General features: G+C 35.3%; 1 protein-coding gene across 1 annotated transcript; it reads left to right on the top strand.

Moving 5' to 3' along the window:
- The first annotated feature begins 2,369 nt into the window (after positions 1-2,369).
- Positions 2,370-12,325, top strand: LOC117333088 (26S proteasome regulatory subunit 6A-B). The gene is made up of 13 exons (XM_033892221.1): positions 2,370-2,491; positions 3,901-3,981; positions 4,938-5,063; positions 5,523-5,630; positions 5,776-5,838; positions 6,641-6,687; positions 7,164-7,254; positions 9,528-9,598; positions 10,554-10,765; positions 10,906-11,012; positions 11,264-11,409; positions 11,584-11,665; positions 11,958-12,325. Exons 1-13 carry the CDS (start codon positions 2,450-2,452, stop codon positions 12,066-12,068), a joined length of 1,287 nt encoding a protein of 428 aa, XP_033748112.1. The 5' UTR covers positions 2,370-2,449; the 3' UTR covers positions 12,069-12,325.
- Positions 12,326-15,747: the final 3,422 nt, after the last annotated feature.

Below are 15,747 nucleotides of genomic sequence, written 5' to 3'. Positions count from 1 at the left end.
TGACCAAGTGTTGTTATTTTTCGAGTCGATCAGAAATCCAAGATGGCCATCATGGCTGCCATCTTGAAAAACACATTTTAAACTTCTCCAGTGGTGCCATTGAGCTGGAATTTGGTGAGGATGTTAAGGAAGGGCAGTCAACAAAATGTTATTTTTAAGCCTTATAAGAAGTTGGACATGGCAGCCACGGTGGCCATTTTGTGACATGATTGCACAATCATGGATTTCCTGAACAAAACATATTTCAAAGTTCTCAAGTTCAAACAGTGGAATTCAGTTCAAACTTACCAGAAATGATCCTGAGATGGTCCTGATCAAGTGTTGTTATTTTTCGGGTTAGTCTGAAATCCGAGATGGCTGCCATGGCCAACAGTGCCACTATACTTGCTACATTGTACATTACAGTATGTAAACAATAGTATAAAGGTCTTTAAAGGCAGATGACTGTTAAGGCCCAAAGGCCTCTTGTTTTAGTTCACAACAATTACAAAATAAGTTCTTTATTATATTATGGGAAAACGTCATCGTACAGGTGTCCCCATACCTTTTCATGTTGGATCGGAAAATCGAACCCCGCCACTTAGTGAAAGGCAAGTGTGTTACCATTGGTCTCCTGACCTGACTGGTTAATATGTAAAACATTAATTTACCTTGGCATTTGACATTTAACATATTATAAAATATCAAAATATTAGTTGTACAAGTGAAATATATTTGGTTTTACTGAAGATACAGTTAGATTTTCTGTTTATCATATTTTCATAGCAAAATATAAAAGGTCGGCTTTTAATTTTCCCCATTGTCATTTGTAAGCAGTGTTTTGATTGGTCAAATCAGAAAAAATGCCATTTTAGCCCACCATCATCATCAGATGGCGGGCTATTCAAATCGCCTTGCGTCCCTGGTCCATCCGTCCCTCCTTAAAAAATTCTTTTTATCCCTAATAAGACTGATTGGAAAACAACAAATATGGCCGACAGGCGACAATCTTGGATTTTGACAATTGAAGTTTGTTATCACTATTTATCAGAAGATTGTGAAAGGATCTTTCTCAAATTTCATATGTACATTCCTCTTGGTACCTAGTTGTGTATATTGCATGTTTTGGCACCGATCGGAAAACAACATGGCTGACAGGGGGCCATCTTGGATTTAGACAATGGAAGTTTGTTATTGCCATTACTCAGAAAGTACCGAAGGGATCTTTCTCAAATTACATATGTAAGTTCCCCTTAGTACCTTGTTATATATATTGCATTTTGGGACCGATCGGAAAACAACATGGCCGACAGGTAGCCATCTTGGATTTTGACAATTGAAGTTTGTTATCGCAATTTCTCAGTAAGTAACGAGGGATATTTCTCACATTTCATATGTACGTTCCTCTTGGTACCTAGTTGTGTATATTGCATGTTTTGGGACCGATCGGAAAACAACATGGCTGACAGGCGGGCATCTTGGATTTTGACAAGTTGAATGTTTGTTATTGCTATATTTTAGAAAGTGCTAAAAGGATCTTTCTCAAATTTCATATGTAAGTTCCCTTAGGTCCGTTGTTGTGCTATTTTATTTTTGGACCGATTCGAAAACAACAATATGCCCGATAGGCAGCCATTTTAGATTTAGATAGTTGAAACTTCATTAACAATTTCTTAAAGTACTATAAATTATTATGGGTCTTTCTCAAATTTGAATGTAGAGATCCCCCTTTGTCTGCAGTTGTGCATGCAAGTCTGATTGAAAGAACAAAATGGATGACAAAGAGTATGGCCATCTAGGATTTTGACAATTGTAGGTTGCGGGCCTCGCTGCTATATAATGTTATATAAAGATATATTAAATGCTTTCAATGAAGATTGCTATATTAGGGAAAGGAAGAGAAATGATCAGTCTTTCATTTTGACAGTTATGAATCATTCAATAGTGGGCGCCAAGATCCCTCTGTGATCTCTTGTTTCAGGGAGATTCTCACATTCATGATCACTGTTTGATTTATTTTATTTGTATAATTTTCAATTATGTAGGCCTAATATTACAGTGTTTTCTCCAAATGATTGGGCAAATTCCACTATCAAGATCTGCAATGTTTGTAATTGCAATAATCTCTATTTGATTGATTCTGAAGCATTCTTTTTCAACATTAGATTATAATTTAACATTTTATCATTATGTTGATAAATCAATGGATAAAAACGGAACACAAAATTGAACTATATGATAAAGGAGTATCTATTTATTTTACTTTTTATTTATTTTTTATTGCTATTTGTAGTATTTTACAACAAAAATATTACTTTCAAAATAGTTCACTGTCTATACATAGTGGGTTAGATAAAGAACTCACAATAATGTCATTAACGAACGCGATTCCTTAACATATGGAGACTTCTTCGAATGCGCCGCAACGGAAGTTGTGGGTCACGTGATGCATACATAGAACCCGGCGAAAATGGCAACTTTAGAAGATAAAGCGATTTGGGATGATGGGGAGGTATATATTGGTCGATTTATTGACCCATTTTGAAGCATTTTAATAATAAGTGTATATCTTAATTACAAATTCAATGATACCGAGAAACGTTTAATCAAATGGCGTTAATTTGCTGTTTTTTAGATTTACGCTTTCAATTCCACATTGTCATCATAGTGCGTTCGACACATTTTTATTTTCTCATATTTTTCACGAAATGCTATCACAACGTGGACTCGTTAATAATCTTTTTCTCGAAAGTATATAAATGTTGAAAACAAGTATGTAATGTATGAGCAGAGTTCCACACATACGTCTGTTGACAGAAAAAGAAGCGAAGGGGGGGGGGGGGGGTAGTAGATGTATAGTAACTGGGTTATGCTTAGAACGAATATTCATACCCTGCCTACATTGCTCTCCGGCAGGGTATGAAGTCCCTCCCATTGCCGATAGTGTAGCAAGCCCCGATGTGATTCACATCGAGCAGTATTTAGCAGTGGTTAAAATTTTCTCGGATAAAAAAAAAGACATGTAAATTGATGATTCTGGTATATATTATCAATATTCAAGCCACAAACCTGCACATTACGTCCATTGTTTGACAATAAATACTAATAGTAAAATCCAAAACGAGCAAGACACAAGGAGATATCGGTTCAAACATACCGCAATCTTTTGATACAAGTGTAAAGGTCAATTTCCTTATAATGAAATCAAAATAAATTGATACTAATGAGATTTCCCACGAGATTTCAACAGAAAAACAGATTCAGAGTTATATACCTCGGTGAGGAGGAAGGTCAATTCATTCTGAAATTATCTAATTACACAAAGTAAGATTTGCTTTCTTCACAAATGTTACAAAACAGTGGTTTAATATCTCTGATTATGTATTTATTTATCGTAGTAGCTTCATCCATATATGGATCACGGGTTCCATATTTGGGTTAGAATCCTCGCGAGAAGACTGATATAGACAAAGCCTGTTGTCAAATCCCTTTGTACTATAACATCTTGTATAATAAAATTTGTTGAAATGAGAGTTCTTCGAGAAGTATCATGGCAGATCACGGAGACAACTCTGAGCAGTATGATATCAGAATATGCGAATTAAAGATTTCTAGATTAGACGGTAGGATAATACATTGCAAAATTGTATTAGAAATGTTTGATTATACGAATTATTACTCCAAAGTTAAAAGATATCTGCGATTTGTAGCATTTTTGAGGTTCACTGTTTTGCTACATTACGAGCTATGGGAGGGAATCATAGCTCTGTGCAGAAGATGACCATCTGTCAGAAATTGTCTGTCCGTTGTCCAGAGCTACGTTATCGCAGCTAGGTTATGCTAAGTATTGTTATACATACTTGGATATTTGTTCAATTACCTCATCACTTCCTTTTGCTTATTTTTGATTTTTGTTTTTAGGAAAGTTTGGGAGAAGAGATATTGAGGCTTTCTACAGATGAAATAGTCACAAGAACAAAGTTATTAGAAAATGAAATTAAAGTAAGTAATGTAGACCTAGTTATGAATAGTAATATAAGAAAAAAATATCACATCGTTAGAAATGTTACTTGTTAATTCAAATATCAGCACAATAAACTAGTAAGTAAATTTCAAAGTTCAACTTTTATATTGACAACATAGAGGGATTACCAAGACTCCACCTAGTTTGGAGACTGACATATAGTGTGAGCTTTTGTATTTGTGCACTGTGCCGTGAATACGTGACTACCACTATATCACTTCTACTATACCAGCAGACATTAGTACAAATTGGATAATTTTATAAAAAGGTTTGCTGATTGATGTGAACTTTTTCAAAATCGTTTCCTATTAAACTTTATCACAAGCAATGTAAATGTATTCAGCTTTTAATTGATTATTTGATGCAAAATTTTGATAACTTAATAACAAAAATGTGTTTAAAAAAACTTTATCATTGCATGAGGAATTTATTCAGCTTTTAACTAATCCAAAAATGAAAAAGATTGGTCAAGTATTTTTGGAGAAAAGTGGTTCACAATAAGGTAGTATATTTCGATAATATTTGTTATTTACTAGTTAGTGGCCATTATGTAAAATCTGTGATTATTTATGCAAATTTCGAGCAAATTGCTCAATATCGTTTCCTGGAAAAACTTAATCAGTACACATGGAATTTATTCAGCTTTTTACCGATTCAATTGGACAAGAATGTTTTTAGAAAAGTGGTTCACAATAAGGTAGTATAGTTAACTCGATGTCATCTCGCTACATTGTTACTAACAGATAAAACACTTTCCTATTTCTGTATGTATGTCCCTGCTAAAAATGAATGAGTTTTATCTGATTGTCAAAGAATGTATTGTAATAGTAATAATGAAATGCTAGCGTTACTGTGTCCACCTATATTGTTGTAAATATCATCTCTTATTTGTATAAAATACAAAATATTTATTAATTATGCTTTGTTTTCATAGATTATGAAAAGTGAAATTCTCCGCATCAACCATGACTTAACAGCAACCAAGGAAAAGATAAAAGAAAATACAGAGAAAATCAAAGTCAACAAGACTCTGCCATATTTAGTTTCCAATGTCATAGAGGTAAACTTTAATTCAACAGATGGAAAAGTGTTATTGAAAAATTCGGAAAAGAATATATTCAGAGATAAATTCAGATGGCTTTCCAAATTGGAAATATGTTAAAATGTTATTTAAGAAGAAATATAAATACATTTTATGACATAACTGGTACATAGTTGTCCATTTTCTGGGGAAAAGTCCTGTCCAACGCTGAAAGAGTCCTGTCCAAGATAAGGTCATATTAATATAAATACCCAATTTTCAAACATGAATTTTTAATGTCATGGGTTGTAGAGTTACTTGAAATTAACTTGTTTGCAGTGTAATTTTGGATGGATTTAAGTGCATTTTACTTTTGTGTAAGTTAAGTGTTACACTATAAATACTCAATAAATACACATCAATAACGCTTACAAGAAGAGAAACTAGTTTTGAAATATTTGTGCTGTTGTTAATGTGATTGAACATTTTAACTTTCAGTTACTGGATATGGACCCTCAGGAGACTGGTGAAGAGGATGGGGCCAACATTGATCTGGATGCCCAGAGGAAGGGCAAGTGTGCTGTGATCAAAACCTCCACACGACAGGTAACACTTTGTTATTTGTTTATCCTGACATTGATCAGTTACCTTAGATATCCAGGTGAACAATGCTTTACTGACTGTAGTTCTGAGAAGTGATATTGATCATTTTCAAACAAGTTGTATAACAAATGAAACATTTTTATTTCAGACCTATTTTCTACCTGTCATTGGACTGGTTGATCCTGAGAAATTAAATCCTGGTGACCTGGTGGTAAGTGTGTGTCATCTTTGTATAGTGTGATTCCTGTTCCATTGGGATCTACCTGAAATTCAGCTTGATAGTTGATGAGTTGTTGTCTAGATTAAAAGACCAATTATGAAGTCTTTTGATCAATTCCATCAAAATGCTGCTGCTTTTTTTCAGAGAAGCACATGTGAGTTTACTTTTCCCTAGGTAGGAAAAGACCATTTTTTCTCATATTCTTCACATAGTGATCTCACAGTTGCTAGGGAGGGGATCAGTCAATCTTACATGTAGTAGGGAAAGACAACTGGTGCACGCTATGATGGCAATCACAATAGCATAATGTCATCATTTTATGTAGTATAACCATATCATAAATTCATAACATCATCAATTTTGGTGCACATTTCATGGGACCATGATGATTAAAGAGTTTCACAGCACCTTACAATTTGTGAACTCTTTAAGTATTTGAGAAAAAGAATCAAACATAGGCCTGTACCACATACCAAGTTTCTCAATCTGAGTGTAGGAGTTTGGCTGGTCAGCATTCAAGCATCATGCTGACCAGCCAAACTTTTGCACTTGTTTTGAGATACTCCTGTTCACGGAACACGCCCTTAAAGGTTCTATTAATCATTTCTGTTACAAGAAAAGAGAATGTACCTGTGAAGTGCGTGAGGAAAACTAATCTATGACTAACATCTATGTATTGCCCAATCATTTGAAATTTTCTTTCACAGGTAAGGAGAGGTAATTCTGTTTATTTTACAGATTATTAAGACAATGATTTTTTTACTAATGGCTGACTTATACTGGCTTGTTTCAGGGTGTCAACAAAGACTCCTACTTGGTACTTGAAACCCTTCCTCAAGAGTAAGTAGACCTACCTGTACACAGTTGCATAATATTTCCAAATATTTTATATGACACTAAATTACAATTTGTATGAAGGGCCAAGAACTATGGATTGAAGTAATTACTTCATCACTATAAACAATATGAAATACTCTTTTTAACTGTACAAATACAGTAATATTTATTTTGATTAAAGGTCTTTTTTTTGAAGCACTTTCTACATGACTAAGTAAAAGAACATTATGTGCGTATATTTATTGATCTACAAAAGATTTTATTGTAATCTCTGCTCAAGTGTGAGTTGGCCAAGCTTGTCAAATTGAAATATCCTTTTAGAGTGTTTTATGTAAATTTTAAGGTAAACATTGTTTGCATGTTCAATTGTCCTTTGATGAAGGAGCCATATTTTAGAGTATACAATGTACAGGAACACATTTTGCCTGATGTAATATTATTACACTTACTGATCTGGTGCCGTACATTATAATTGCCAGGTTTGACTCGCGAGTAAAGGCTATGGAAGTAGACGAGAGACCTACAGAGCAGTACTCTGACATTGGTGGACTAGACAAACAGATACAGGAGGTAGGTGTACTCCTTTTTTCTGGTAGACCGGCACCTTCCTCAGTTACCTCCCTTATGCTAGTTATTGTGGACCGATAGCAAGTAACAATCTTGAGTAAACAAACATCAAAGTCATAAGCGCATTGGACACTGATTGCCTGAAGTCATTTAAAAAAAACCAACTCAAGATCCTCTTTGTTTATCAACCAAAGGTCATATATTGTATTTGTTTTTGAGACTGAATTCCATCTCTTTGTGTGCATTGGGGTTTTTCAAGTCTGAAATTATGTACGTCACCGAACATAGAAATTAACCATAAAATAATCAAGATGGTTACCCACTTCTGGTCCTTTGTGAGAGAGGAGCCGCCGTGGCTGAGTGGTCAAGGTGTCCCGACACTTTATCACTGGCCCTCCACCTCTGGATTTGCGAATTCGAAACCCATGTGGGGTTAGTTGCCTGATACTGAATGTAGGTGGGTGGTTTTTCTCTGGTTGCTTATACATAGGGTTAGTTGCCTGATACTGAATGTAGGCCAGTGGTTTTTCTCCAGTTGCTCATGCTTTCCTCCACCTCTAAAACCTGGCACGTCCTTAAATGACCCTGGCTGTTAATAATACATCAAACAAAATAAATTAAACCAAATAATGTAAACATTGCCAGTTAACCCTACATATTACCTCTAATAAAGTATATATCTAAACAAAATTTGCAATTTTAATACAGCTCTGAAGGAAAAGTTAACTAATTTTTTCTATGTTTTTTAGAGGTAACAATTTAAATATAGCTTAAAAATTGCAAAATATGATATTTGACCCAAAATTACACAATTCTCTAAACAATCTTTTTCTGAAACCTATTTGAAATTAAATATCTCTATCCAAAAGACAGAAAATCTGGAATCAATTTATTTATTTTAGAAATGACAAATGTGAAGCCTGTATGTACTACTTCAAAATGAATTGCCAAATTATAGTGTACATTTATTTTTTTCATTTTTTATGCATATCATAATACAGGAGTTATTTGCTTAACAAAAAAATCGCCCATGGCCAGGCTGACCTACTGTAATGTGCTAGGCTGTCCTACTGTAGTGTGCTGCCTAAGGACCCAAAAACTCTTGTCGGTCATTTCAACTTCTTCAATGAATGATCCGTTAGTATATTGTCTACGTATAGTATGTTGTTGTTTTGTGTAACACTTTAATAAAATATCAAATCATCAAAAAAAAATAAACCATATCCTCTGTGAGCGGAGCATAGTCCTGGTAAAGACTAAAGAACTAAGGAAGGGAACCAGTTTACTTTTCTGGACTACAAAACTTTGAAAACACATTTATTATATAATTTTTTTTCATTAGTTAACTGACACCTATTAACTTTACAATTTTCAACAATCTTGTCACATGCATAATACAACATCCTGGAGCGATACCTTTGTTACTCTGGTTGGATTGGACTCATTTTACCTACTTTGAAGGGTCTTTGTACAAAATGTAAGCATTAAATGGGGAAGATAGAGCCAACGTCAGTCCAGCTAGGTGGGTTCTTCAGCGGGGTGCTTCACTTGAACTTGGATACACAAGGTATGCAGGGCGATTAACAAAGTACATGTATATAAATATAAAGTAGGGGAAATTAATCGTAAAAAGGACAAGTGTCACCAGTGGGTTACTTATACTCTATTTGCGGACTAGTTTTGCCCCGCTGAAGATCCCACCTACCTTGACTGACGTTGGCTCTATCTTCCCTATTTAATCTACGATTGCCCTCTTAAAGCCCCTGCATCTTTGGATCCGTGAAATGAGCACTTTTAAACCCCACCGGGTCACGCTCCATCCGAATAACATGAGTTTAACAACCAACCCAGACTTCGCATTTACCCTACCTACAGATAACCAACTGAACCCCGAACCTAACCTAGATAAGAAGAGACCAAGAACAGAGAACGGGCCGGAGAGTGTTAAGTTCTACGGAGATTATCAATCCTATCATTCCGCTGCCAGATCACCTTGTTGGGTTTAATGTTAACAATACTAATAACGGCTTATCTGCCCATTTCGATTGTCCATATATTATGTCACAATAAAAACTGAACCCCGAAAAAAGTACTTCAATGGGGTAAAATTGTATTGAAAAATTGTCCTGATGAAGCCTCACATATAGAGGCGAAACTAGTCGGCAAATAAAGTACAAGTAACCCACTTACCTGGTGACACTTGTCCTTGTTGCGATTAATTTCCCCTACTTTAAATGTAAGCATTGATGCGTAATAAATCTTTTTTATATTTTCAGTTAATAGAAGCAGTTGTTTTACCTATGACTCACAGAGAACGATTTGAGGCTCTAGGTGTACAACCTCCTAAAAGGTAAGTACATACCAGTATTATGCAGTTACTGAACTCAGTCATTAAAAGTAGTGATAGGAATCAGTTTCACTCTCAGAATTGCTAATCGAAAACTCAAAATCGATCGATTATCATCGGTTTTCTGAATTTAACACAGAATTGCCCTTTTATAGAAAATTCTATACATCCAAATACATTTATATTTATTACACTTCTTAGCCTTTGTTATCAATGTTTTAAATACTGAATACAAGCAAAGCATTTTAATGGTTGTTAATATAATCATCTAAATCTCCTTAATTGCTTGTAAATGATGAATTAATATATATCAGTAAATTATAAGATCAAATATATGCGACGCCAAAGATTTACAAACACTCCAGAAATTTTGTATTAATTGCCTTTTTAAAATCATCATTGATAATCAGTTTTGTTAAAAAAAAAATTATTTTCGATCATCGGCCCACCAATAATTAAAAGCTAGAGGATTCTTAAAGTACACTTGTGTCAGAAAAACTTTGAATCCTTCATTTATGTGTTAGGTACCTTATAATTGTGTAGGTATAAAATTGACTAAGTATATGTGCATGGCACAAAGTCAGAAGAGGGTAGGAATACAGTTTTTTGAAACATCACAGATATAATCATTACACTCAAAAGTTGTTTAATGTTTTTGAAGTCATACCCTTTTGCCATCTGAGACAGTGATTCTCTTTCTGGTTTACGTATGACACATTATGTTTAAAATAATAATTAAGCTTCTGATCACATAATGTTTGATACCACTCCATATAAAATGAAGATAGCAATTCATTTCAGCAATTGTCTTGGGGGAGTAACTCTCATATAAATTGGAATATGGTTCTAGTTGTCATAAAGTTAGAACTAAGAAATGTTGTGTAAGTTTAAGTGTTTATGTTGATTACATGTATTTATATTATGTCCTGACCAAGTTCTGTAATTGAACATCCTCAGGTGTGTTGCTGTATGGTGCCCCTGGCACAGGCAAGACCTTACTGGCCAGAGCATGTGCTGCACAAACAAAGTCCACCTTCTTAAAGCTGGCTGGACCGCAGTTGGTGCAGATGTTCATTGGAGATGGAGCCAAACTTGTAAGGGATGCCTTTGCACTGGCTAAAGAAAAACAGCCAGCAATCATCTTCATTGACGAGCTAGATGCTATTGGTAAGGCAATTGTTGTTAAGTTTATTTAACTGATTCAGAAGCTTTTCACAATTAAATAAATGCCATTACAAATAATGTATAAAGACCAATATTCTTGTGTCTTTCCAAACCAAAAACAAGTCTTACATTACCGTTTGCAGGTACCAAACGTTTTGATTCGGAGAAAGCTGGAGATAGGGAGGTACAAAGAACCATGTTGGAACTTCTCAACCAGATGGATGGATTTCAACCTAATGCACAGATCAAGGTACATCATGTGTAATTCATGTAATTAATTAGATTTAGCAGCAGGAAATAACAAAAATAATGATGTTCATAAATTCACATTTAAAGACATTGTGAACTGAAGACGTATTTAATATTAGAAGATTTGGAATTTGCTAAACATGGATTTTGCCAATTAATGAAATATGATGTTATAATAACTTGAGTGAGTATTACAGGTTTAAAGTGGAACGGAAGATTTCTGTGCTGAATTCTGGCATCTTATTGTTACAGGTTATTGCTGCGACAAACAGAGTTGATATCCTTGATCCAGCTCTCCTCCGTTCTGGGCGATTAGACAGGAAAATTGAGTTCCCTCACCCTAATGAGGAGGCCAGGGCACGTATCCTACAGATCCACTCCAGGAAAATGAACGTCAGGTAAACAACCTTTACACATCAAATAATTGTTTAAGGTTTACAAAAATAGTTCTAAAAATGTAGTTTGAATGTAGTGCAATAATATGGAAGCCAGAAAGAGTCCACTAATAATAGATCGTATGTAAGATGTGTTTAAAATCTCTTGTAACTGATTGTTATATTTCTCAATTTTAGCAAAGAAGTAAACTATGAGGAGTTGTCACGTTGTACAGATGACTTCAATGGAGCTCAGCTGAAGGCCGTGTGCGTCGAGGCGGTAAGTGCCACTCTCTCACTCACAACCTTAATCAGACACAAGTAGCAATAAAATTCAGGACAATTGTTTTAATTAATACTTCTTAGGACATCACTTTAAATATGTGTTAAGTTGCAGCCAAAAAGGTCACAGCAAAGATACAAATGGGCATATTTTTGCTTTCCTTTCCTTTGAAAACTTTCTAAAAACATGCTTAAATATTGTTTATTTTTTTTATTCAATGTTAAGTATATCTTATAAGCTCCCTTACTGGGACTAATTTCAAATATTGTGTTATGTTTTGGTTTTACAGGGTATGATTGCTTTGAGAAGAGGAGCAACAGAGCTAGCCCACGAAGATTACATGGATGCCATTATAGAAGTACAGGCTAAAAAGAAGGCCAACTTACAATACTACGCGTAGTGCTACTGGATCCAGACTTTAGGACATTGCTTTGTTAAAGAATGTTGTGATCCACAGATGCCAAGTGCTTATTTATGGACATTGTTGTGTGGTTAACATAAGTATACAGAAGCTAGTTTCAGCTCAACTTGTGTTCAATCATTGTGATCTGAGAAGTACAAATCATAAAGATATTATGTGACATTGTTGACAGTCTGTCTGGCTACATTATAATGTCATGTTGAATGTAATAAAAAAACAAAAACATTATCATTTTATTAGAATTTTATCTTTTGAATTGAAAGAAAAGCATGTAACAAGAGGTGGAATGGACCTGTATCATTTACCTGGATATTTAAGCAATTCAGGAAAAATGCTCCGATTACACCTGCCCTAAGTATAGAAAATATTATTGGGTCCAGTCCACTTTAGCCTGAATGCACTTGTTTCATAAAACCCAGCAATTGTAGATATATTTTCAGGGAGGTGATCTCTATTTCCACATGATCCTAGAACTAGGACAAGAACTAGGGTATACTCTGTAACCAACCTGATTTTGTGGTATTTTTTTGTCTTTGTATTCTCAGGATTGTTGAGCAAGGTATGTGGTTGTGATTAGGTTTATTTTATTTAATGTCCTATTAACAGCCAGGGTCATTTAAGGACGTGCCAGGTTTTGGAGGTGAAGGAAAGCCGGAGTACCCGGAGCAATACCACCGGCCTACAGTTAGTACCAGGCAAGTGCCCCACATGGCTTTCGCACTTGTGACCCAGAGGTGGAGGGCTAGTGATAAAGTGTCGGAAACAGCCAACACAGCCCTGAATTTGGTTGTAATCTCAAACATTTTCATGGTATGATCCAGTAACTAAACTTCAAGGGTCTGGGCATATCATGGTAGCAAAAGTGCTCTTGTCAAGATTTGTGAAAATTATAACATGATTAATATTTTCTTTTCATTCTTATTGGACTTCATTATGGTTCCGAGGTGGGGATGTCAATTTCCAAATTATGAACATATGGTGACAAGTGCATTTAAATACTAATATTGTTGGGATCTCAACTGTTTACATCTTAGGATCCTGGGATTGTCTCCAGGGGAAAGGCAGACCCTTGGGTTGTTAATCACAGAAGCATGATTTGTTTGACTTTTCATGTCCAGTGTGTGCATGCGAGTTTGGGTCTCGAATGCTTCCATGATTTGATAGAGATTACCTGGTAAATCTCAAATAGCAGGGCTATTTTCTTATACATGTACTGTTCTATATTATCTGGTTAGCTTTTACATATAAGGCCCTTCGGCCTCATGAATGTATTACTATGTGGTCATTTATAGTAATTATACTGTAGCACAGATTTCCCCACTTTGGATTTTAATTTTTGTTCCAAAGTGAAATTACTACTTTCTTGGACGATTCATAGCAAATTTGGGTAAAAATAAAAACCTCAAAATCCAAACTTACCGAGTTGGGCCATGTCCCCCTGCCCTCATAGGGCTACACTCTGTTTATTAAACCTACTTCACCCTAAGATGCTGTAGATCAAATCTGGTTGATTACACATGATATTATTTTATCAATATGAAAGTACATGTATATCAAAATTTACATCATGAGTAGCAACCCTCTGCCTCCAGGGGATAGGGTGGCTTGAATGACGAGCAAGTTCACGATCTTTTTTATACATCATCAGAGTTTCCTTCACCCATTAATGCTCCAGGCTTTATTTAGTCAAAACAAACTCCACCAAAGATTAAGCGACAGATGTCACGCAAAAGCATAAACTTGCATCTAGTCCTTTAGAAAAAGGCGAGCTGAAAAATTCATACTTCTTCTGGGCTTCACATTGGTTTGGTTTGGTTTGTTTTGTTTAACGTCCTATTAACAGCCAGGGTCATTTAAGGACGTGCCAGGTTTTGGAGGTGGAGGAAAGCCGGAGTACCCGGAGAAAAAAACCACTGGCCTACGGTCAGTACCTGGCAACTGCCCAACGTAGGTTTTGAACTCGCAACCCAGAGGTGGAGGGCTAATGATAAAGTGTCGGGACACCTTAACCACTCGGCCACCACGGCCCCTGGGCTTCGCATTATAATTCTGCTCACAACACATTTCCAACACAAATTTTGAATTCACAACAATATTTTATTAAAACAACAAACTAAGACAGACAAAATATTTAATATAAAGATTTTTTACCAAAATACAATTTAGTAAAATTATTTGTATACATGTACATTCATGAGGACAAAAAAAAAATTCCAAGTTGATATATAGCACATTTGATTTTGATTTAAACATATTTCAATGCCTTTTCAGCAACAGGATTTGAAGCCCTTTCCTTACAATTGTTAATGGACGTATATATAATGCAATACATGTTGAAATGGTTTTCTTCAGACATCTATCACAGAAAATATATCTTTAATTAGTAGTGCTTTTCACAAAATTACAGCTTTTTCAAAGATCACTGAAAAAACATTGAATGCATTATACGGAAACAAATTAGTAACCCTTGAGTTAAACTCAAAACTGCAGTTGATTTATCTGATGGGTGTATCTCAATCTTATTTAATTTGACCATATCAGTCCTTCAGTAAAGGATGCCAAGACAATTGGCATCTTCATCCTACTCCAACTTTGTAACACTCATCAGATGTACTGATTTTTTTATTACTTCAATATATTTACATCATGTAATTTGATATTTATACCCCCGCAACAAAGTTAGGGGGGGTATACTGGAATCAGGTTGTCCGTCCGTCCGTCCGTCCGTCCGTCTCTCTGTAGACGCATTTTGTCCGGACAACTCCTCCTAAACCGATGGGCCAATTCCGATGAAACTTCACACAAATATTAATGGTCATGTGTAGATGTGCATGCCACTTTATTTTTCACAAAATTATGGTTGCTTTGGCAACTGGTCACTATAAACAGGTTTTCCGATAAGAACCATAACTTTAAGTTTGTCTGGACAACTCCTCCTAAACCAAAGGGCTGATTTCAATGAAACTTCACACAAATATAGAGGACCATGTGTAGATGTGCATGCCTTTTTCTTTTTTTTTTTCAAAATTATGGTTGCTATGGCAGCTGGTCACTATAAACAGGTTTTCTGATAACCATAACTTTTAGTTTGTCCGGACAACTCCTCCTAAACCAAAGGGCTGATTTCAATGAAACTTCACACAAATATAGAGGACCATGTGTAGATGTCCACGCCACTTTATTTTTCACAAAATTATGGTTGCTATGGCAACTGGTCACTATAAACAGGTTTTCCGATAAGAACCATAACTTTAAGTTTGTCCGGACAATTCCTCCTAAACTAAATGGCCAATTTCAATGAAACTTCACACATACATTGTATATAGAAGACCATGTGTAGATGTGCATGCCACTTTCTTTTTTTTCTTCAAAATTATGGTTGCTATGGCAACTGGTCACTATAAACAGGTTTTCTGATAAGAACCATAACTTTAAGTTTGTCCGGACAACTCCTCCTAAACCGAAGGGCCGATTTCAATGAAACTTCACACAAATATAGAGGACCATGTGTAGATGTGCATGCCACTTTCTTTTTTTTCAAAATTATGGTTGCTATGGCAACTGGTCACTATATTACTGGGTTATCTTAGTTTGCCTCTAATTAACAGTTCCAATTCACCATTGACTCGTGCAGATTGCGGGGGTATTAGTCAGCCAT

This window comes from Pecten maximus, chromosome 1, assembly GCF_902652985.1.
Source record: "Pecten maximus chromosome 1, xPecMax1.1, whole genome shotgun sequence".
In the NCBI taxonomy this organism is placed as follows: domain Eukaryota; kingdom Metazoa; phylum Mollusca; class Bivalvia; order Pectinida; family Pectinidae; genus Pecten; species Pecten maximus.
Note: the sequence above shows the minus strand (reverse complement) of the source record. Positions and strands in the feature narration are given on the sequence as shown.

Coding starts and splice junctions, on each gene's coding strand:
- LOC117333088 (XM_033892221.1), top strand. CDS start 2,450: ATGGCAACTTTAGAAGATAAAGCGATTTGGGATGATGGGGAG. Junction 2,492..3,900: donor CGATTTGGGATGATGGGGAG/GTATATATTGGT, acceptor TTTTGTTTTTAG/GAAAGTTTGGGAGAAGAGAT. Junction 9,599..10,553: donor CTAGGTGTACAACCTCCTAA/AAGGTAAGTACA, acceptor TTGAACATCCTC/AGGTGTGTTGCTGTATGGTG.